Source organism: Glycine soja, chromosome 11 (assembly GCF_004193775.1).
Source record: "Glycine soja cultivar W05 chromosome 11, ASM419377v2, whole genome shotgun sequence".
Lineage (NCBI taxonomy): Eukaryota > Viridiplantae > Streptophyta > Magnoliopsida > Fabales > Fabaceae > Glycine > Glycine soja.
In genome coordinates this window covers 35,584,186-35,609,341 of record NC_041012.1, presented here as the reverse complement: position 1 = coordinate 35,609,341, position 25,156 = coordinate 35,584,186, and the positions used below count along the sequence as shown (strand labels likewise).

Sequence of the window (25,156 nt, the reverse complement as noted above, 5' to 3'; positions counted from 1 at the left end):
CAAAATATATGTAAATTCTAACTTATTTTATTTTATTTAACTATAGTACTTTTAAAATAATCTTCATTTAATTAAAATTATTTTTTATAATCATTTTTTATTTATGATATTAACTATTAAGTTGAAGATTAGTTTATAAAATAAATTAAAATTGATGAAACTAAATGATATTATCTATCTTATTTAACTAATCAAATAGGGGAGCTGAGTCAAGTGAAAAGAACTAGTTACAATAAAAGGACTAAGTATTTCACAGCATAACAAAATCTTACGATAATTATAGTTACCCAATTTATTTAACAAATCCTTGCTCTTGAAGACTCTGAGTATGAGACTTTGGAGTAAGGAAGTCTCTTGTCACATTGCTACTAAAAATACACATGCTTATAATAAGATTGAATGGCATCTGTAAGGCTCTTGAAAGAAGCCCCAATAGAATATGAATATGTAGAAGTTATGAAAGAAATCTTATGGTTTCAAAAGTATGTGTAACCTTTTTGCTTACTTGGTTGTTTCCTAAAGTTGGATAAAAAAGATCCTAATTTCTTAACTTCTCCAAACTCTGACGAATAAATATGTGACACTATTAGTTAGGACTTAGGGGGGCGGCATGAAGGGATTCAAAGCTCAGTAGCATCTCATTGGTTCTAAATTATGTGAAATGCTGGAGGAGATATTTGAGAAGCATCATAAAGTTAGATATTTTAATGAGATTCTCATTGTTTTTATCTCGAAGGTAGAAAATGCAACTAGCCGGGGTAAAGGAATTTAGACCATTCAACTTGTGTAATGTGAGCTACAAAATAATCACTAAGGTTGCAACCCACAAATTATGGATAAACACATTAGGCCCTACCAATCTAGTTTTGTTCTTGTCAGACATAGTAGAAACAATATAATCGTGGCTCAAGAGGTCATTTACAACATCAGAAAGACACTGGAAGAAAAAGGTTTGATGGAAATTAAGATCGACATAGAGAAAGCTTTTGATTGCCTATGTTGGAACTTTATCTAAAAACTCTCTAATTTGGCGTTGTATTTCTACTGTTACCATGAGGGTGCACAGTAATAAACCTGAATAAAAGCTGAAGCATACTACATGCCCGTGGAATTCACAGTAATTAATTACGGCATTGTGTGGCAACCTCAGCAAATAGGTGAATATGTGAAGTAGCAGTTTCGGGACATTGTAAAAGAGCTTCTTGTGGTAGAGTGATAAGAGATCATCATAGAAATTCCATTCTTGCTTGCACTCATGAATTGGGAGATTGTTCTATTTTTTTTCTAAGCTGAAATCTGGGGTTTGTACCATGGACTTCACATTGCTTGGAACCGTGACTTTGAACACATTTGTAGGCTAATTCCCAATCAGCTATTACTCTTCTGTGCAGAGGACATCTTTGTTATTCCCTCCCTCGTTAACCACATCAAGCAGTGAACACATTACTTAGATTCACCCTAGGATTAAATAGCTTATATGTGACCAAACATTAACTGAATTTTTTATTTTATTCTTGACTTTATTTCATTTAATATTTTAGTTGACAAGGCAAGTGTGGCTTTTCCTAGAGATTTATAGTTTCATCTTTTCATGTATCACGATTTTTTTTCATCAAATATCACCACGGATCATACCATGATTACCATCTATATATCCCAAGAGTACCAAAAAATACCATCTATATCTCAATGCCTGCTTAGAAAATATTAAGTCACATTCACATTGTATTTATCTAAATGCGCCATTATAATTATTATCTGTATTTGACCCCATTTTGTGGACAGGGACCTGTTTGTTTATAAGCATCAATGACCCCATTTTCTGGCATGTGGACTATGGTTGGACGAATATTTGATTATGAATCCGGGATTGATCCTAAAGCTAAAAAAGATAACAGAAATATACATCTTTTAGATGGGGCTTGCGTGTGAGTTAATGCGGACCCTTAAAACGACCAATGGTATACTGTTGGACTTCCCTTTCCTTCCACAACAATATTATGCTCAAAATACTTTTTTTAAAACTTTTCTATATATTACACAACTTATTTTATTTTCTATTTCTTTCTTTTTTTTCTACTTATTTTTCTCAACATTACTCTTCAATTGCGAACGCGATATTTTAAAATTGTTAACATAATATTTATATTTTAAAATTGTCTATTGTTAAGATGTGAGTAACATAAGATGAACTTATTGTAGAATGTCTGGAACAAGGCCATTTCACCCCACGGGACCGCAGGTTGTGTGGTTTGAGGCACGTAGTATCAAACTTGTCTTGTGTGGCAGGTGGAATATAATGATCCATCTATCAATTAATTAAGATGAATTATATGTGCATACATGCATTCATTCCAAACAATTTTAGATAGAGAAACACTCTCCTTAATTTTGGTACATTAATTGGACTTTGGCAATGTATCCTTCCAAGAATAGGATCACTTTTATTATTGCCGTGTCGGAGTTAGTGAGATACCTTGCTGTTTAATGCAGCACATGATCTAAGTAATTATATATAAAAATAAAAATAATTAATTTTATAATAATTAAAAAAGTTATTTAATATTATTTGATTTTTCTAATCTCAAATAAAAAATAAAATTACTTTTAAAATAGATTATCATGAATAAAAATGAATCATTAAAAATAAAATTAAAATTAAATGAAGGATGTTTTAAGAATAATAATATTAAATATGACAAAATTAATTAAATTTATTTATATTTAAGTCAAACATATAATATCATTTTTTTTGTTTAATGATATTAAAGTACTGTTTTCTATGTTCCTATCACTAATAATAATAAAGTTTTTTCTTTGACATGGATAATCTTATCTTTGGAAATCATAAAGATCAAGAAGAGTGGTGATCACATCTAATATTATCATAAATTTAAATTTTATTCTAAAAATATCCTTAAAAATATTGTAAGCGAGGATCTCATTTAATGTTAAAACTCATAATCCAAACAAGTGAATGTCTAATAAATATAGTTAACAATAAATTAAAGATATAAAAGACATTCAATTCTGAATAAGTTTGAAAACAAATCATATATAATGAAAAATATTATTTGTTATTTTTATATAAGATCGGAGATAGTAATGTTATACATAATGAAAAATAAAAATCACATTTTGTAACACATTATTTTAATACTCTCACAATTTGTTGATATCTATTAAAAATGTAAAATTTGTTGGATCCACACTTAATTTAATGATTCTTTTTCCAAATTTTGTAACTTTCAACCAATTTTAATCAATTAGAAAATGAGTGATAAAAAAGTATGTTGCTAACATTTCTCATATATAAATATATAATATCAACTTATCAGTTTAACAAATTGGCTTATAAAAAACATTTTAACACGCTGTAATGGAAAATCAGAAACTAATTACAAAAACACAATATATATTTTGTCTTCAACATTCAAATACACTCCTAATATACATTTGATGTATCCTTTTGTATTTTTAATATCAATTGAACATTTTAACAAGCTGTACCTAAATGTCAAAAAATGATTTTGGATATATATATATATATATATATATATATATATATATATATATATATATCAATTAATTTAATTTAACTTCTTATCTCTTTCAATCTATCATTTTTAATATCTTTAATTCTAAGTAAAATTTAATATTTTTAAAAATAAATTATCAATAATTAAAGATAACAAAATATCATAATATAAATTATTTATCATAAATTTAATATGTAATTTATATGTTAAAAAATATTTGTCATTATAAAATTTAATTATAATATAATTCTATATATTTTGTGTAAATTTTAGTTGTATAAAATAAATTTTTATTCTGTGTAATGCACATGATAAAATATTAGTATGTTAAAAATTTTAAAATATTTATTTAAAAAAAAAAAAAAACAATTGTAAAGGTAGCTTAGTTAGATATGTCCCTGAATCCACCCCATTGCTAGCTAGCTAGCTAACTCCGGGACAGGTTGTGGTTTTAGGTAATGGATAGAGATATGTTTTTAGATAAATTGTTATCTGAATTGGTTGTTATATTTTGCAATGTTGTAATCTTGTAATTAACTACCTATGGCTGATCCTTTCATAGTCCTTCTTAGGCTTCTGTTATATTTAAATGCATGTAAGCTGATGCCAATGATCAATTAATGAACCCTTCTACGATCCAGAACGCATTATCAAGGTTTTAAAAAACGCTACGTTACCGTCGACACATGATCGATCTTCATACTTAACGGTGTTTGATGCTTCATTATTATTGCCTGAAAGAAGCCTACAAAATTACTCGTTATAAAATTAAGCGTACTTGACCTAATCTTCTTGTACAAGTAAGTAAATAAGTCCACTTAATTTGACCCAAAAGTCGTCTTCATTGACTGAGGATATTTCATGATTTAGGACCATCCACCATCGCATGCATACGAAGACTTGCACGAGGTAACTAATATAAATTCAATTGAATGACTGGTTCAATGAAGCTCAATAAGTAGAAAGACCAATTTGTCCTTCTAGAAAGAGTTTTTCTCCCCAGAGATAAATTTGGAAGCAAGCCAAGAATCTCAATCTCCTATAAAATTGCTAAGAATTCTCCTACTAAAAACACAAGGCCACAAATTCTCTCAAACTGCAACCCCCCATTGGCTTTCTTTGCCCTCATAAAGAGAATCATATCATTCATATTTCGATTCATACTTCATTTCTTTTGTTCAATGGCCTCTACAAAATGTGTTTTGACAACAATGAAGTCCCAATCATCACGCACGTGCATGTGCTCACCCACGAATCACCCTGGCTCGTTCCGGTGCAGCGTGCACAAGAAGCCACCCCGAGCGGTGGTGGCTCGACCCTTGTCTCGGACACCCTCCAGCTGGAACTCATCATCTATGGCTGCCAAAGCCAATTCATTGAAGGCCATTCTCTTGCAAATGATTAAGCCCTCTAGCCATGAGCATCACAGGAGAAAGAGTTTCCAACCAAAGCCTAGTCGCTTTTCTTTGATGAACAACGATAACGCTGCTGTTGTTGCTGTACGTTAATTAATTCATCACAAATTGGTCTTACTCCTATATATCATCCCTTTTTGGTTTGCTGTAATATGTGTATTTACCATGGAATCCCTTGTTCCCCTTTTTTCTTTTTTGTGTGTGGTGTAATTAATGTAATTATTAGAAAGAGTGCATGTGTATAATTAATCTGAGGATATGTGTACTACGTCAGGTTTTGCTAATGTCTGATATGGCCGGTGTAGAATGATAAGAAAATCAGTTTTTTTTTTTTTATTGGGAGTTTGTAATGGACGCAACATTGAAGTAGATCTTGTGTAAGCTGCACATAATAATATATTTATTTCTTATGACATTAATTCTTCTCTCTTTTTTATTTTTTCTTTTCTTTTTCCACATATTGATTGTGTTAATTTGCTGGCTTTGAAGAGAAACGCAATTTCTTGAGGACAAATTTTTGGGTTGCAGTAAGTTGTCATTGTAATCTTTTTGTTATTTGTTCCCTTAAGCAATTAAGAAAATGATACATAGATCCAGACAAATATAAGAAAGGGTACATATCACTGGTCGCTGCGAAAATGATACATATATAGATACTAATTAATAGAAGAGGATTTTTTTTTTTTTTTGTAAGCAATTGGCTTCCATAAACTAATTTACATTCCACTAAAAGAAGTTAAGGTTTGGTGGATGGGACTCTTGATAAAAATCTGGGTTTGATCTTGATTTTCCCCCTCTCAGTTCTCCACCCTCAGGTCTGAACTTTATCATATTGGATTATGGTGAGAATTAGTTAATTATATTTTATGGTTAAAAAAATAATAAATAAGTAATTTTTATGTCATCATAACTATGTATTTTTTGTATTGAATTATGATAAGAAATAATCAATTATATTTTTATGATCAAATTAAAATAACAAATAAATATTTTTTTTTATTTTTTTTCATGATGTGACCATTATCTTAGGAAAAGAATTAATTCTTATGTGAAATCTAAATACATTTGTCTGAGTGTAATTTCAGTTAGTATGTTTGTAGGAAAAAAATTGAATTCAATTTTTATATAATATATTTTTGAAAGGAATGATGTCTTTTAAGTATTATTAAGTTTTAGTTTCAGATTGAGATTGAAAATTAATTTTATAGTTAACCTAAAGAGATGAAGCTTTTGTTAATATTGGACGGCAATTTTTAAGTATGATTAAGTTTCATATTAAAATTTAATCTCATAATTAATCTAAAAACATGAAAATTGTGAGAATATCTTAACATTTCATATTAAATCAAATGTTCTAATTAATGTAGTTAAAATAATATAGCATTTGTCTTTTCAACAAAAAGAATATTTCCAATTGTATTGGCAAATTGGTTCGATATTGATTCTGAGATTGGAAATTTCACACTAGCACGAAACCTGCTGAGTCAACAAACGAATAACCGTAGTTAAGAAAACAAAAACAAAAACAAAAACAAAACAGAGCAGTGACTGCAGTTGGCAGATATATCTGTATCTATATATAAAAGTCGGTTCGTATAGGTAATGTCATGGTGGATAAGATCATAATTAGTATGAAATTGGACTGATCAACTAACATTATTGGTGAAATTTGAAACCTAATTAACTTTCTTCAAGACAGAATAGATGTCACTTCTAATGACGGTGACTTTTTCCTTTTCAGTTTTCACGAACATACAACATGTATATATAGAAGGTAGAAATATTCACATCAAAACGATTAGATGCAGACCAATATTGTATATAAAAATCAGATAAGATCAAGGATATAAGGATACAACATATGCCTTTATCTATACAAAAATACTATAATACTATATATATACCAACTTGCACTAAGTTTATACGAACGAAGTATCTGAAGTTTACTCATTACTTATTGATTTTTGGCCAAAAAAAACTAAGAATTTGCATTAAGTATTAAAAGAAAATTTAAATCTTTATATTAATATATTGTCCAAGTTCAAGGTATTTAATTAAAAAAATACGATTTTAGACATTGTTAAATTTATTTTGTATACTTTTTATTTATTGTAAAATCTATTAAAGAGACACTAACTTATTCTCTAGACAAGCGAATATATTCATTAACCTATTAATAACAACATAAGTTATACTTATTGATTGGGAAAAAATATTACTTGAATTACAAGTAATGTGATTAAATATAACCACCAATCCACTAATTGAATGATTTAATTTTATAGATATTTTAAAATAAAATTTAAATTTAATTACTCCTATAATGTTATTTTTTTAAAAGGAAAAAGATAAAAGCTTTTATCAAAATAAAACCCTTATTTTTTGCACAAGGTGTACTGAAACTAAGATAAAAGAATACATCAGATCACTCCTATAATGAGTTAGTTATTTATTTTTTATTTATAGAAAAGATAATAGTATAAAATTCATATTCCGATTTCCAAAGAAACTTGAAATCCATAAAAATAAAAATCAGCAACAAATTAAAAAAAGGAAAAAAAAAGGCTCAAAATAAATAAACAAAACTAATATGTGATTTCTAAAACTTTTTTTTTTAAAAAAAAAAGTAGCACCGACTTAAATAGTCCCTTGAACTTAAAAGATAGTTTATTTTAAAGAATAAGTTTCAACATTAGTAGGTTAAGGCAGAGCGAGTTGACCCTTGACCTTGAAAAATATGACTGCTAGCCGCAACATAACTCCAACAATAATGGGATCGAATCAGAAGTTCCAAAATTCTTGCTTGTGTCATCCTTGTTAATTGAAGAGGAGATCATGCGATTCAATTATTACCATTTCACATCTCAAAAAAACTTTCAAGCTTCATTTTCAATTATTGAATATTACTCCCTCCGTTCAATATGAAGTTTAAGATTTTTTCACAAGTATTAAGAAATAAAATTAATTTACTCAATTTTAAAAAAATATTAGATAAATTTTTAATATATTCTTTATTTTTAATTAATTATTCATTTATTCTTCCTATTCAATATTCTTACTATATATTTATTAAAGGTATCATTAAAAAAATATTTAATGTAACATTAATTTTTGAATAATTTTTTTTCTTCTAAAGCATCATATATTTTAGATCAGAAAAAAAATATGTACCACACACAAGTGGAGATGTTATTGTGTCCAATAATATGATTCATAGAATGAAGGTAAACAAAAAATTACTAAAATGAAATTATCACGGAAATAATTATGATACATTTAAAACTAAATAAAAAAAAAGGCTTATCACTTATTTTAAAGGTAAAGTCATTTCTTTAAAAGAATGTCAAAATGATAATAAGATGACTACAATATTCATTGCACTGAAATCATTAGTAGCTACTGATGGTTACCGACCATGACAAATTGCTAGTTGGTAGTTGCTATAAACATTCCTAAGCGTTAGTTGTTGTTTTCTTGAAGAATTCTAAAGTGAGAGAGAGTGTGTGCTATTTTTTTTTTTTTCCGATTTTAATGTTTTTGCTTTTTGTACTGAATAACAACATGGTGGAAGAAAGGCCAATTTGAAAAGAAAAGAAAAGAAAAAAACTCCCGTTAACCACCTCATGTACAATGTAGAACGAAAATATATAACCTCCCATTTTTATTATATCTGGAAAACAAATTAAGCTTAAGAATGATACGGAGAGTGGGTTGAAGCCAGCTAACTGCAACTGATCAAGACCTTCAACTTCAAGTAAATGAAAGCAATGCAATTGGAAGAAGATTCGAAATTGGAATTGCTCAAAAGTCTTTGCCTTCCATCAATCTAGCTGTTGATAAATTAAAGAGACCTATTATTCACGCTGCAATTATTAATACCTCCCCCATAATATTATTGGAAAATGCTAACATTTGTATTTAGGATATTGATTAAGAAATTAAAAATAAAAAAAATTATTTAAATGTATAAAATTGTATTGTTCATAATTTTTTATATTTTATTTTGATTTTCGCAATAAATATTTTTTTAATTCTTCAATTGATGTTCTAGGCACACTAATTATTAGTCGGATCTAATATTATTTTATGTTTTCAATAAATTGTATGAATTTATTATGATTAAAATTTCTCTTCTAGATATTTCTTCTGCGCACAAAATGAAGGATATTTTCGTCCTCTTCAAAAGTAAAAGGACCTGAACCTTTAATGGCTTGCGTTGACCATGATGACTGTTGAATTGTTCATAGTTGAAATTTCTGTATTGAACTTTCGATAGTTATTGCTTCCACTTGATTCTTACTGATCACGTTAAGAAATGTACCCAAAAAAATCACGTCAAAAGAAGAACACACCCCAAGAAAATGCAGTAAATTTAAATTCATGTACTGTAATAACTTAAATACGCTTTTAACAAATCGCAATACTTTCACCGTTTCTTGAATTCGTTAACCAGAGCATGGTAATGAGATAATCTATCATGAGGTTTAAATATACGTACATATACTAGTATTATGTCTTTAATTATAAATTATTTTTAGAAATGTATTTGTTTCTTTCTATAAGATTATTTTTTAATTTTTAGATGTATTAAGTTTTTATAAATATTTTTATTTAATTATTTTTTTCTAAACATTAATTAAAGAAATAAAAAAAATTAAATTAATAGTATAAAATTTAATAAATTTAATGTAATTAATTATTTTTTCTTTATAATTAAAGATGGAAGTAACATTCCAATAGCAAATGGGTCCTGATGTGACAGTGGGAATTGTGTAAGATTCGTGTGTCGACCATAGCAAGAAAGGTCGAGGCCTATTGGGAACCAAAGTATATGCTTATATATGGCGAATCGGTGGCATGATTTTGAATGTGTCAGTAATTATTGGGCATCTAGTTTGATATGGAAATTGGACACTCTTTGTGTTCAACAGATGCACAGAACCTATGAATTAATAATGACCATTCACCACCCATAGCCTAAAGGCAAGCAATATAGTACCTAATAGGCAATGTCTTAATCATGCAGGGAACATCTTTTTGACATGCTTAATCATGCAAATTTAGAAGGGGATTTACTTATAACTATTATATTTGTAAATGTAACAATTTTTTTATCTATTAGATCAATATCATTTTGTTAATGAAAAAACAGAATTATACACTCTTCTTACATTAATAAGGAGAAAATTTTAAAATATAACATTAGTGATTAAGGATATTATTTGATTATATAAGTATTTGAATAATTATTACTTGATGTTTGATTAGAATATATCGATCTTTTAGTTAGTATTTTAATATTTATAATTTTTAAAATAAAAGTTAAATATACTGAGTTTTTTTATGTTTTATTTGATGTTTGAATAATGTAAATAATTTTTCTTTTACATTTTAATATTTCATTAATTCAAGCGTATTTTCTTATAATTTTTTGTTAATATTATGTTAGATATTTTCAATTTTATCATTTTTATAAAAATTCTCTGGGTGTTCCAATTGTCTTTTTTTTAATTATTTTTAGAAATTTTCAATTTTTTTTTTGTTATATATTCAACTTGTGGATTCCTGTTCCCACTTTGGAACCCATCCCCGATGTTGACAACAACCTAACACCAGTTGGAAACCACACCCAACGTCTCTCAACAATCCATGCCTCTAAGTCATCACCAATGGACCTTGCGAACAAGGTCCCATATGAAGAGGGGGATAATGTTAGTGGGCCACTGATGCTAGAGAACTTTCAGGCTCATTCGAATCACTTCAAAGCCATACTGGTTTAAGGACTACTACTAGAAATAGTTGGACCCTTGATAGTTTATTAGTTTGGACCTTTTGTTGAGAACTATTTTCATATTTTACTAAAATTACTATGTATATTAATGTAGGAATTACTATGTTTTTATTATGAAATGAATGACGTATCTTTACTTTTCTATCTTGTAGTGTAGCTTTATAGTGCTTATCCTAATTAATCTAGTAGCTCTCTAATCGTAGTCAACCAAATCCTTGGTCACGTTTGACTTAGTACCAACAATGATTTGCAAAAGCTTGGTGGGGTCAATTTGAAATTTTGAATTTTGAAGTGCATTCCACCTGGTGTGTACTGATAAAAGACAAAAGATAAAAAACTAGATCAAGTATTTGTAGAGACGCACGCCCATATACGTGCCGTAGATCAATAATACGCTTCGTGTTCAGATAAGCATAGCTGACATCTCGTGCTACTGCTAGAAACCTTGTTTTTAGGATAATCATTTCTGTTTTTCTTCTAATCCTTTCTAATTGGCAATTGCATGCTTCTGACTCTTTATGTCTATCTAAAAGTTGAACACTAGCTAACACTTATTACAAATTAAATTGTTTACATTGAAGGTGCTTCATAAGTATCAAAAGATTTCATTTATTTAATTTATCCGTTAAGAGCACATAGATGTCGATATAAAAATATTAACTAGGTGGCTTGTTTCTTCAGATTTTTTCATAATGACGACATTGAAGCTAAGCTTGATATTATTGGATTTGCAAGTTAGAATACGAATGATGTAAAAGTAATTTTCGATCTTAATGATAAACCTTTTTTTTTTGTGTGTGTGTATACAGAATCACAGCACTGATATTAGAATCTATTATCTTTATCTTATGCTAGTATATATAAATTATCCAGAGCTTCCATTACTAGGCCAGTTGTAAAGTGTTTTATTTATTTATTTAAATAAGCTTAATTAATAACTATTTTAATAATTTATATTAAATATTTTTAAAATGTTTTAAAATTCGTTTGAAACCTATCTAGATATAAATTAATTATTAATTAAGGAAGACTTAATTATGCCATGTTGATGTTCATGAATGAACTTACAGACTTCAAATATATCACGTAGCAGCCTTTATACTAATTAATAGCCAATTCTTTTAAATCGATGATGGAAAACGTATAGATAATTTCTACTAGTATCCCATAAATCATCCACGTAAGACACGTTTTTTTGGTTTGGAGACCACAATTTTGTAAGGTTTTGCTTCACGACTCTGTCATACTCAAAACTAATTAAAACTATATCTAGTTTTATATTTTGTTTGCTCATAAATCATAATGGCATAATGCGACGACTGCAATGAAGGGCATAGCCATCCCCATGAAGGCCTCAATAGTCCAATATTAAGTCTTCCCATTCTCCTAGGTACTACGTGTCGTTTTTTGTTTTTAGCCTCTATTTTTTTGTTTTTTAATTGAGAATCTTCCAAAATGAAAAATAGCTAGAGGGCACAACATGACTAGAAGAAAACTTTCGGTGTCATATCATATCATTGCAGCTGGCTAGGCTTGATGTGAATCACTGAATCCTTTCTCCCCCAAACCAACACCAACATATATTTGAGCAATTTGCAAAGTGATATTCAAATTTCTTAAATAAGAGTCCCCATGACCCATGTGTGTCTACTTTATCAAGCCCCTTTTTTAGTGGTGGAGGTTTGCCTTTGCCTAAGGAGGGTCCTAGTTTGGTTTCAGTGCTAAGAATGGTTCAAACATCAATATATATTCTGGTTAGCTTCATTATTTCTTGTAAGTTCAATTCAATCCAAAATTGAAAACTCCCAACAAGAGGGCCAAGTAGAAAATAGACATTTTCTCACAATAGAACATCAAGTTATTGATATAGATTTATAGGAATTGAAGTATCTACGTAATATCTTTAACTGGAGTGCTTTCCTCTCCTTTATTAGTTTTAATTCCGTTAACGAAAAAGTTTTGCTCCTTACGCGTAATGTTCTATTATTAAAGTAGATTAATTAATGGGCAAAAAATATATATTTAATCGTTAAATTATATTATAAAAGTGAAATATAATTACGCTGAAGAAAAGACGATACATTTTCTCAGTTTTAATCGACGACAAACAAAACAATATAGAAAACAAGTGTGTCGATGATACCCATGATCTCTTTTCGGGATTGGTCTTCTGCGCTGAGGATGGTGCTTCACAAGCCCGAAAGTTGGGGATAGTTATCAACAAGTTCCAACTAATTCTGGTAGTAGAGATGCACAGTGTTGATGGGTTATGGTAGGAGCTAACAATTATATTTATATGCTTTGTGAACAAGTGTAGAGAATATGAGGAGGGTTGCTCAAGATTTGGGGTTCTTAGCCATTTGGGCTTAGACGTGTTTTAACTTTTATGTCACTGTGTCTTTGATCAGTGTACTGTGGTTCAGGTACCCCTTGTGCCTGTTTTAGTATTATTCTTTTGCTTGACTGAGAAAAAAAAAAAAAGTGTTAATATAAGAATATGGTTATACCGTGTGGTTTAGGTAACATGTTGATATTCCTTTGATAAATAATAACATGTTGTACATCTTGTGAAGAATTGTCCTAATTAAGACCATATGCAATTTTAGTGCCAAGGCCTTGTCATCTTAATTAAAACCATTCATGTTAGGAGTATATGGTCAGTTAAGAGAAAACAAAAACAAATTAGCTAACGACAAGCTAAGAAAGAATAGCAATCTGAAATACTGTATCTCGAACTAAAAAAAATACCATTCATTTTCAAAAATATCAACATGTTACTCAAATGATTAGAAAGGTTTATTTACTATAGATTTATGGCAAGTCTAGACAAAAAAAAGTTTTTTTTTTCTTCTTCTGAATGAGTTGGGCAAGATTCTCAAACCCAGAATCAATTAAACTACTTGAGAGAACTAAACATGGTTTTCCTCGATTAGGGAGGTTACAACAAAGGAAGGAATAAAATGAAAGAAAATACAATCATCTGACAAAGAGAAACAAAATTTGGCAAAACAATCAGCTAAGCGATTTAATTTGCAACGCACGTGGCCAACCACGCAAAATTGGAAGTCCTAACTCTTTCAACCGCCAAATGTCACTAACAATCTCAGGAACTTATTATCAAAGAAATAAACGGGTGTTTACTTGTGTTCTTATTTCCTGTCTTTACAAATTAATTACAAAATTCTCACATTATTTTCAATTTGTTTGCTATTTTAAAAGAATTATAAAAAAAACATAAAATAAATTGTTTTTAATGTTTCATGTACAAATCTTTAAAAATAAGAAATAAACTAAAAACAAGGTGACAATTTTATGATTAAAGAATAGAAATAGAAAATAAAAGCACGGTAAACACCTCCTAAAAAACACTTTACTAACTATCTTTGAAAAATAAAATAAAAAATAATGATGTACAAATGGATTTTTACCATTTACAGGTATTTAAAAAGAAGTATATAGTGTATCCACTAATGTAAAAAATTTTTATATTTTCTTTCAATTATAAATAATAATGTTGTTAAAATTTTGTTAATTTTCATATAATTATTTTTTAAAATTACAGTACTAATAATGATTTCTAATTAATTGAAACCATAAAAATTTTCACCTTAATAGTACATAAAATATTAAGAGTAAAATAGTTGATGTTTCCATTTTAAACTATACTATATTTATTTCATCCATGTATATTCAAATTTAAAATTTGATTTAAGGAAAGTAATCTTATTTCCATTCAAACAAACGCGTTAGTTTATATTAATGATAATTTTTGTACTATTTGACCCATATAGAAGTTAAGCTCGAATATCAATCTCTCTCAAAAGTATTTGTTAAAAAATTAAACATGTCAAAATGTTATTTAATATAATGTTTGATATATTCATTTTATAAATTAATATTAAATGTGTTGTTTTATTGAGGCGGGGCCAAAGCCCAAATTATATTTTACTACCAAGTTATAAAATTGATAGTAGTTCTTTTTTTTTTTTTTTTGCAGTTAACAGTGGTTGATAATAAAAAAAATGAAGAAATGCGTTTTTTCCCAGCCAAAAAAGAAAATTTGAAGAAGGGAGAAGGGTAGTTTGGTGATGTAAAAGTGGGAGTGGATTAAGTGATGAGACGTGGCAGAGAGACAGGGATAGAGGAGGGGAAGTCTGTAAAAAGGTGTCAGTGGAATCAAAACGGTTCTTATATTATTTTGTCCTTTTTTATTATTATGTTATGTGCAGCCCACAGCTTTGTGAAACTGAAAGCCGTTGCATCGCAATTCTGAGGGCTCACGCTCAACGCCCTCCTCCATCTTTTCACTTTTTCTATTCAATCCCTGCCCTATCCTTAATATTAAACACTACTCCTTTTTCTTTTTATTCAAATTTCAAACTATTACTAATTTTCTATTTTAACCAATACAATTTTGTTATCATAAGGTAATCACTAATTACTTCTCAAATACACTTGTTTACCTCTTTTTAATTATAGGAATGGATTTTCAAACCAAATTTACTTGTTTCTGAATTGCCTTAATTTTTTCAGCACTAATCTCAATTAATGACTGTGTATAGAAAAAGTATTTGCAATTAGAGAGGCTAATAGCAAAAAGAAGAATCAAGGGGCCACCAATTACAATTCCACAAAGTAAATACCCCCCAACTAGAAAATATCGCCAATCTTTGCCTACACTCCATAGCCAAGTGTTTCAAAATTCTATATATACATAGCTCGAGTAAAGCTAGGTTTGCCAAACCAAAGAGCCGAACCCGGCCTTTAGGGAAAAAAGAAAGAAAGAAAAAAAAAAAACCCTTCTTTCCCCTCCTTCTCTCTTCCATAGAGATTTTTCTCCAAAGAGAAAAAATGGCGGCAGCTTCAAGAAAATCAAGAAGTGCAGTAATTGGATCCCTTTCCTCCACCCCTAGGTTCTGCAACTCTCACTTTCACTCTTACTCTCCATCATCTTCATCTTATTCCTCAGCTTTCGCCTCTTCCACCTCCAGCTTCACTTCTCGCTCCTCCACCTTCTTTCACCGCTCTTCCTCTCCGACACGTGTCAACCTCTGCGGTTCCTCCGCTCCCTCCGTCCGCTTCTCCCTCGACCGCTCCGTCTCTCCGAACCGGTCCATCTCTGTGGCGCCTCGAACCGGCGTGTCGAGGCAGAGCGGTGGTCCGCACCACCACCAGCAGAAGCGGACCTGCATGTGCTCGCCTACGACGCATCCTGGCTCGTTCCGCTGCAGCCTCCACAAGAAGAGCCACGCGCCGGCGCCGGCGCCGTACTCGCCGCACCGCCTCAACGCGCGCAGATCCGCGATGACGAACTCGCTCGTGAGAATTCGCGGCGTCGAGGGAGATCTCGTGAAGCGAGCTCTCGCCGCGTTGATTCGACCTTCCTCGCACCAGCAGAGAAGGCGAGGGGACTTTCACCCGAGGCCTAGCAGGCTCTCCGTTATGTCCAAGGCAGAGGACCTTTGATTTGAGATCTAACGGATGCGCGGACGGTTTCGAAATCCAAGCGAAAACTGATTGTGTGTTTCGTCTCTGTGTTTGCGTGTGTCTGTGTGTATATAATACAGAACTTATATTATTCAGTTGCAGCCATTGATGGCCATTCTTGGAGCTTCTGGACCTAATTTTATGGAAAACGATTTTGATTAAAATTTAAAAAGAATCAACTAATCCTCAAAATTTTCGTTCAATTTTTTTCAGTTCTATATTTTTCGTTTTCTCTTTTTGAAGTTTTTTCCTCCTCGTCGCGTCGTGACGTGACGTTTGTCATAAACTTTTCCGTCGTATCCGTTCGTCAACTTTGCCTTGTATTTGGTGTGTGTTTTTTCCGAATTTTTCACTATTATGTTGTCCCTGTATTTGTTTACTTGGTGAGATACAGATACGTATACCATATGTATCACTTTATTTTAGTATGATTTAACTATTTGGGTTGTTTTTTATGCTTGGTGGTGTGATACTAAATAATTGTTTGTTTTGCAGGGAATATATTTTTGGTGGCAAGTGGGGGAGGCAACACGGGACATGATATGGTATAACGGGATTGTTGGGTCCAAGAACAGGATAAAGTTTTAAAATAAAAATATTTTTATTGAAAGATGAAAGAAAAAAAAATTCCGCATCATGATTTTTTTAAAAAATATATATATAATTTAAACATTAAATACTAATTTCTCTTAATTTCTTAATCACTAATTAGTGACAGCGTATCATCGATAGTATAATGGTTCACTATTATTGCTGATGGAGTCACTGGTTACTACGATAGAGACCCCCAAGCAGAAGCTGTATCCCATTCCATGCCAGAGGCTGGATGAAATTTGAAATGATGAAAGGCTGTGGCGTGATTATTTATTTGTGGAATGAGAATGAGGATAGAAAATGACTTCACCCTCAAAAGAAGAAAAACATGATGGGATGAATATTTCGAATTTCCCCCCCAATAAACAAAAAATTATTTAAATAATATAATTCAAAAATTATTTACACAAATAACAAATTTCATTTAAGGTGAGAAATTAGTTTCTTTCAAACTCATTTTTCACTTTTTTTTTCATTTTAATATTTTGAAATCGTTTTTGGATCGACTTGACATAGTTAAATCTATCCTATGCAACATTGTTTTGACATCAAACATGACATCCTCTGTAGTGTGACACAAAATATCTATATTAAATTATAATTTTTGTCTAAATAATTTTTGAATTATATTATTTAAATATTTTTTTATTACTAAGACGAAAAGTTCTGAATATTTCACATTGTAAAGGAAAATATGGTATTACTTTGCATACTAGAGAAAAGAAACAAAAATATCTTCTTTTGATAATGAAATGACTTTAATTTTCATGCATATTTGGAATTTTTTTATATTATTATTTTATTTAAGACTGAATTAAATTTTTCATATTTAAAATTTAAGTTGTGTATTATCTTTAAGATGATTTGATACTAATAAAATAAAATTGAAATTTTTTTTAGTACTTTATTGAAAAATAAAAAAATATTAGGTAATAATTTAAAAATGACATATATTATACATATAAAAATTTTAACTAAATCTTTATTTAATTATATTCTTATACGAAAAAAATTTAGAATATTCATTATAGAAGTTAAAAATTTATTATAATTTTTACTTTACGATTAAATGGAATTATAGAAATTATATAATGGATGTATTTTAATTAAATTACTAATTTAGTCCTCAAATAATAATATTCAATTAAAATGCTTTCATACGGCTGTGTATCTGTGTAAATAATAGATAAATAGATAAACAGTTGAAATATACTCGAGAGTTAAAATAGTTAAGAGAAAAAGGATTATTTGTGAACATTCTAACAAATTATATAATTCTCCCATCACAACTTATCATATATAATAAATTTATTAACTTTTATGATAATTATTTTAAAAGTCATATAAATGATAAATTATAATTAGACAACAGTGTAAGATAGGATAAATAATAATAATTTTTGTTCTCAAATGTATAATTTGTTGACAAATACGTCTCTGAAAGATGAAAATACAAAATTTAATCCACGAAGGTGTAAAAAGTATGAAAAAAATATATTTGACCGTTAATTTTCATTTCATTTGTCACCATTAATAAAATAGCCTACATGACGCAAAGAAACTAATTTGGAGCTAAAATGATGGTCAACTTGATCATCTCTAATTGTCAACATAGAGACATATTTGTCATATAATATTTTCTTGACTTTTTTTCTTCCCACTCTCTAGGGATATGAATGAATAAATAGTCACTTTTGTCCCTAAACGTATAATTCGCTGACAAATACGTTATTAAAATATGAAAATACAAAATTTAGTCATCGAAAGTGTAAAAAGTGCGACAAATATACCTGGTTATTAATTTCTGTCCGTCATCGTTAATAAAATAGTCGAGATTTAAAGAAGTGAAATATGAGATATATTTATCTTTTAGGGTAATTTGAAAAAATTTATAATGATTGACACACTCTTACAATGTTTTATTTGGTAAACTGGTACGATGTTTATTTTGGATAATTTCTATTGTGATAGACAAATTATGGTTGATAAACAATATTAGCGTTATTATTATGTTTGTTTTAAATTATATTTGCCAATTTATTTTTTAAGTGATTATTGTAATGTTATGTTTGCAATGATAAAAAAATGATAAACATTTATCCTAAAATTATATTTTATACTTAAATGAAATGAAATTTCAGGTCTAACAAATTAGTTGAATAGAAACATATTGATATTTAGGTCCAATAAAAAATTACTGACATTTTCGTCCAATAATGATAACTTATTAACATTTTTTGTCTAATGAAACGTACTAACGTTTAGGTTAAAAAAAATTGCTGACATTTTTTCTAATAAAAAATATTGATATTTTCGTCCAACAAAAAATTACTACATTTACGTGTAAAAATGATATCTGACTGATATTTTTGTTCAATCTAGTCAGCACGATCACATTGGAAATCATTTTAGTGAAAAATTCATTCATCCTTTTGTGTCATGTAGGTTATTTTATTAACGGTGACGTATAAAAGTTAATGGTCGGATATATTTGTCCCACTTTTTTTGGGACTAAATTTTATATTTTCATCTCTGAGAAATACATTTATCAACGAATTACACATCTAAAGATAAAAATGACTATTTATCCTTGAAAGTGTCATCAGATTATGTAATGGTAAACTTTTTACTCTAATAAAAAAAAGTTGAACTGATTTTAAAATAAAGTATACTATATATAAGTTATTGATAATACAAAAAGTTATATGATGTTAGTACTTAGTAGTACTTAATAGTTAATACTATATTAAAATCCCACACGAATAACATCTTGGTCTACGTTTGTAAATATTGGGGAACAGACACTGGAATTTGAAGTTTGAAAGGGGTGTGGGGTGGGGTTGGGGAATGGCCCCTGAGATACGCAAGGGACCCTTGGGTCAATCGGTTAATAAATTGAAAAGAGAAATATTATCTTGAATCTTTTTTTAATTATAGTATATTATGTGTAAGTTTGAAATTATTAAGTTCCAGTAACTTAAATTCTAGAAAAATTATTTGGTGACGCATATTGCTGTGCCAGTCATCTAGGGCAATGTTGAAGCCTTTTATATTGAACTGGTTGCTACAATCGCTTTCAACTGGAAGCACGGCGAAACAATCATCAACTGGTGAGGTGATTGGAGTGCTCCACAGAAAAGAAAATACAATATATAGTAGGCGGGAAGACATTGCATTTGGGATTATGATAAGCAAAGATCTACGATTTTAATTAGTTTAAAGGTTTGTATATTATTATTTAATCGTTGAGTAGTTATATATTATAATTATATAGATTATGTTTGATAAGATTGTCAACAACAAAAAATTGCCAATTTTGTAATATTTAGATTGATTTCTAGTTTATAATTAATATAGTATTATAATTAAGAATTGTATTTTTTTAATTTCTTATCTTATTTTTTCTATTAAAGTTATCATATCATCTTACTATATATCAATAATAATAATATATTCATACATTATTTTTTTTACATATATTAAATTACAATAATATAATTATATACATTGTAATCAACTAAAAAAGTACATATTATCATAATAATAAACAACATCATAATTATATTTATGTCTGAGAAATACAAAATAAAAAATTAATAACATAAGTTATAGTTATTTATATAAATATTTTATTATTGCATTTTAATTGATGGCTCATTCAACTTATTTTTCACTCGTTTTTCTTACTAATTTGTGTCATTTTTTTCCTGTTTTGTTTTTTGTCAATTTAAATGATTTTCCATGTTCATTTTCATCTTTGTATTTAATTTTTAAAAAAAAATATGAATTACATTCATCTCACTTAAAAAAAAAAAACAAGTTAAAGTTTAAATCTGTAATTTGTAAAATATGGAATTATCTTTTACTCTACTTAAATATTATTTTGAAATTATTAAATATATATTATTTTAGTTCCAAAATTATCAAAATTAACTTTTTTTTTATCAAGCTATCAAAATTAACTTGAGACAAACAGAGTTCGTAAAAGCAAAACGGCTCTTGAATCCAATACGTAATTTAGTTTCACTTCTCAGCCCATTAATTACTCACCAATCAATCACCATAGATATAGGAAATGGTGTCCAAAATTAGGACGTATTCACAAGAAAAAGAACAACAAGGGCCCCCATTATTATTGATTCATAGCATGCTCTACCATAATAATAAAACTATAAAACTTGCAGTGGCAAGGAAGTGAACAAACAAAAGTGGATAAGCTGATAAGGTTGGAGCTCTCGAATGCGACGTGACTTTATGGACCAACGCTTTTGTTTCCTTCTATGGTTATCATCTCTACTATTTGTCGTTCAACTTCGACGTCGGTTCTATCAACATTATACATGTCGTCAACTTTTTCTTTAGTACTGTTTCCAAATATGAGAAGTGTCCTCATATATATTCATTAACCTAAACGCTAGCTGGTAACCAACTAATTACGTCTAGCAAAATGGATAGATAGTTTTCATTTTTCCATACCATCGCAATTTATAACTCATGAGTAGTGATTAATTTCTTGCAAATGATAAAAGACATGGATACATTTAGTGGCACTTTAAACACGATTGTTTCTAACGAAGAATATAAGTGAGGGAAACTATAAATTAGCATCCATTCAAGAACAACTAATGAATAAATCCTTATACTTTATCTATATTTTCAAAAAGATCTTTAAGTAATTATGATTTAACAAGAAGTTAATTGCATATAGCGAGCAAAAGCAAAGTCATACTAAAAAAATTAAAATATATAGACTTTGCTAATAATTTAAACTTGAAGAATTTATATAAAAAAATTAATATAAATTCATTTACTTTTTTTATTTATCCTTTTGTATGTTATGCCATGAAATCACATGTTCACTAATTACTAGAGTGGTCATTGTTCAGAATTATTAGGATTTAGGACCTTGTCAGGAAGGCCCTACACAACGCGAGGCCATTTATTTCACTGCGAGCAACAGAGCAAGATGCTCTTGTATAATAATTGAGATTTTATCACATCTTGATCTGCTGCATGCGTGCTTTGACATGAAACTAATTAACAAATTATTTATCCTAAATTATTGACACAATTAATTTCACACTTAAATCTCTTAATCAAAATTTGATATTCAATCTCCAACTTAAATATAAGAATATAAAATTATAAGTGAACATATCACTTTACTTCAAAATGAATTGATCAGTTGGACATCAAATAAGACATCTTATTTGTTACACCAAAGAAAGAAAAAAAAAGAATTATTTGTCCTACTATGCTTGAAGCCGAAGGCATAAACTCAATTTTCCATTCCATCGGAATGGAACTCCTATGTGGCTGTGTCATGAAATTTCAGTATAGATGTTATTGTTTGTTTGTTACATTAGAAAATTGAAACCATAAACGGAGTAGTTTTGGTTTGGTCAGGGAAAGTTTACAAAGCAACGGTAGAGTGGGTCCCCCTCTTAGGCGGTTCCTTATGTACATGTTTTGGGATTTCATGGTTCACTAGGTGACAAGCCCATGTGCAGTTACCGGTTAAGTCCGTGGGGTGCTTCATGTTTGGATATGAAGACGGTGTTTCTGTCGTCTAATATTCTTGGGCATATGATTGCATAGAACAATAAATATGGATAAGAGGATTTATTTTTTTTTCTCATCAAAATAGTAAGAGATAACTATATATACTACTACTATGTTTATCGAAAACATAAATATATATATTACTAGTATGAATTGGCGGATAATAAAAGGAAATCATCCATTTTTGAGAAGAATGAAAAGTTTTAGATATGATTAAATTTCGATTGAGAATTAATTTTACAATCAGCAAAAGGACTAGAACTTTAAAATGCCCTAGGATATCATTAGAAAACCTAAAATTCTAATTACCGTAATATCAACTTAAAAAAAAGGAAGCCATCCTTTTGACCATTTGTAGTCGAAAGTTTTCGAGTTCAACGTTTTGCCGTTGTGGTTTTCAGTTGTATTCTTTGACTTAATTAAAAGCCACTTCTTAGTAAATATGTAATAATGTGTCATACTTAAGGATGGTTTTGATTTGGGAATATATAATTGGTAATTGTTAGTAGTGTTTTTGGTTTGGTTTCAACTAATGTTTAGGTACAAAGTCATTCAATTCATTTTCATATTTTTTTATATTAGATCGATTATTTGATTTTATTTGGTTTTTCAGAGACAATATGTATTAAATAAAACATTATGATCTAAATTATAAATCATTTAATAACAATTTTTTTTTATAAAATACAAGTGGTGTGATAATTTTATAAATAAAATTGCAAGTACCTAAATAAAATTTGATTTAGGTAATCGTGATTCAGTTCTTAAAATTACATCTCAAATTTCATTCAATCCACTAAAAAGTTTTGGTTATTTAAAATTCTATTTTTAATTTTTTCAATTTTCAATTTTACAGTTTATTTTTTGTAATTTGTATTAAGCTAGATCGATTATCGACACCTCCAATTAACGTTTCACAAATATATCTGTTCAATTCGTGAAACTTTTCTTGGAACATTTTTATATTAATATAGTACTAATTTGTTTAAGCTTATTTTTAAAATAATTTTTTTAAATAAAATAAACATTTTCATGATTTTAAAATGTGTTTGTTTGAAATATTTTTATTTAAAATAATTTTTTTATTTTTTTATAAAAATAAATCTTATCTATTTTTTAAAATTTAAACAAGCTGGTCCATTATCTAGTATGGTAACATTTTCCGTTTCTAATTACAAACGTTGAAACCAAAGAAACCTTGAAGTGTGACCAGTTCTAGGCCATGTTTGAAGTATATATGTTCGCATTAATTTAGAAAACCCCTGACACTGCTTAGGCCAGGATAAAAGATCCAGGAGATGGATCATCCCCTAAGATTGTTTTTGTTTTCCATATAACACAAACTTAATTTGGACCTGGGTTTTTGAAGCTCAGAATTGGGTTATTTCAAGATAAAAACAAAAAGCCTTTGACATATTTGAAACTTGAGGTGTTTAATATTGATTCTGAAAACCAAGTTTATTAAAGTCACTCAAGAGACAACTCATAAAACAAAGGGTCTTGCAAACCAACAAATATAGAGTTTTGATATAAAATAAAAAATAAAAAACTACGATAGGTTGCATTGAAAATCAGAAGGAGCACCTCAATTTAATGATTTCTTTTTTCACTTTTGATTGTTTAGCCGGATTTGCTTAGAATTTTCATAAAGCAAAAGATACAAATTGCTGGTTCAATTAATGAAGCGTCATGAATGTATATGAATGGCTGCTATTTACCCAACATTCAACCAAAGGGACTCCAAGACTTCCCGATGGTGGTTTCCAGTGTAGGTGACAACCGTTGGCTGAAAAAGACTGAAATCTACTGAGAATTTGTATCTGACGCTAAATTTACACAAGTTTTTCTACAACAAAATATTGGAAGAAAAGAGAGAAGAGTGTGTGATAAAATGATTAATGTAATAGGAAAAGATATATATTAATACCATAAAACAAATCTAACTATAATAATATGTACCTTCTAAATTAAAAAAAAAAAACAAAAAACAAAACTGGATATTGTATGTTCGTGAACATGTGATAAAAGTAAAAAAAAAAATACTATTAGAAAAAATATTTATTATATAAAAATACAGTACATATCATTGTTATTCAATATTTATTTATTTTAGATAATTTAAAACATTTAACAAGGTGCATTAAATACCTTTTTTTTGGCACATACATTTTATCATAATTTATTCTCCCTTATCTTCTCCTTGGATCCTCTATGATTATCCAAGATTCTGTTTTTATCTTTTTTTCTAATTTAAAAATTTCAATATTGGCAAAAATGCATAAGATAAAATTAGTTATTTACAATCACTAACTTCTTGAACTTTTTTTTAGTATATATATCATTATATGTGTACTATAAATTATTTAGTTTTATTATAATATTTAAAATAACGGTCATTTTACTTCCCATTATAGTGTTTTTAAAAGTTAGTCATTAACTATCACTATCTAAGGGCCTGTTTGGTCTGGTTATGAGTTTTTCATTTTTAAATGCAACTTTCACATTAAAACACGTTTTGTAAATGGAGCTGAAATCATTTTTAAAATAGTTTTACACTTTTTTTCAAAATCAAGATTTTTTGTTGTGAATTTGATTTAGTTTTAAAAAAGCACACATTTTCTACATTTGACAATTCCATATTTCATTGTCACCGCTGTGACCACCACCAACACTATCATTGTTGTCAATGCTGCTACTATCACCCCTGGCTACTGACACCAACAGTGTTATCATCATTATCACTATCATTGTCATTGACATCACCAACA

The 25,156-nt window shown here is 28.9% G+C and overlaps 1 protein-coding gene across 1 annotated transcript; it reads left to right on the top strand.

Moving 5' to 3' along the window:
* The first annotated feature begins 15,463 nt into the window (after positions 1-15,463).
* LOC114377509 lies at positions 15,464-17,144 on the top strand. The gene is made up of 2 exons (XM_028336051.1): positions 15,464-16,264; positions 16,728-17,144. Exon 1 carries the CDS (start codon positions 15,597-15,599, stop codon positions 16,209-16,211), a length of 615 nt encoding a protein of 204 aa, XP_028191852.1. The 5' UTR covers positions 15,464-15,596; the 3' UTR covers positions 16,212-16,264; positions 16,728-17,144.
* The last annotated feature ends 8,012 nt before the right edge of the window (positions 17,145-25,156 follow it).

What these genes read in the sequence shown, in the direction of transcription:
- LOC114377509 (XM_028336051.1), top strand. Translation starts at nt 15,597, where the DNA reads ATGGCGGCAGCTTCAAGAAAATCAAGAAGTGCAGTAATTGGATCCCTT.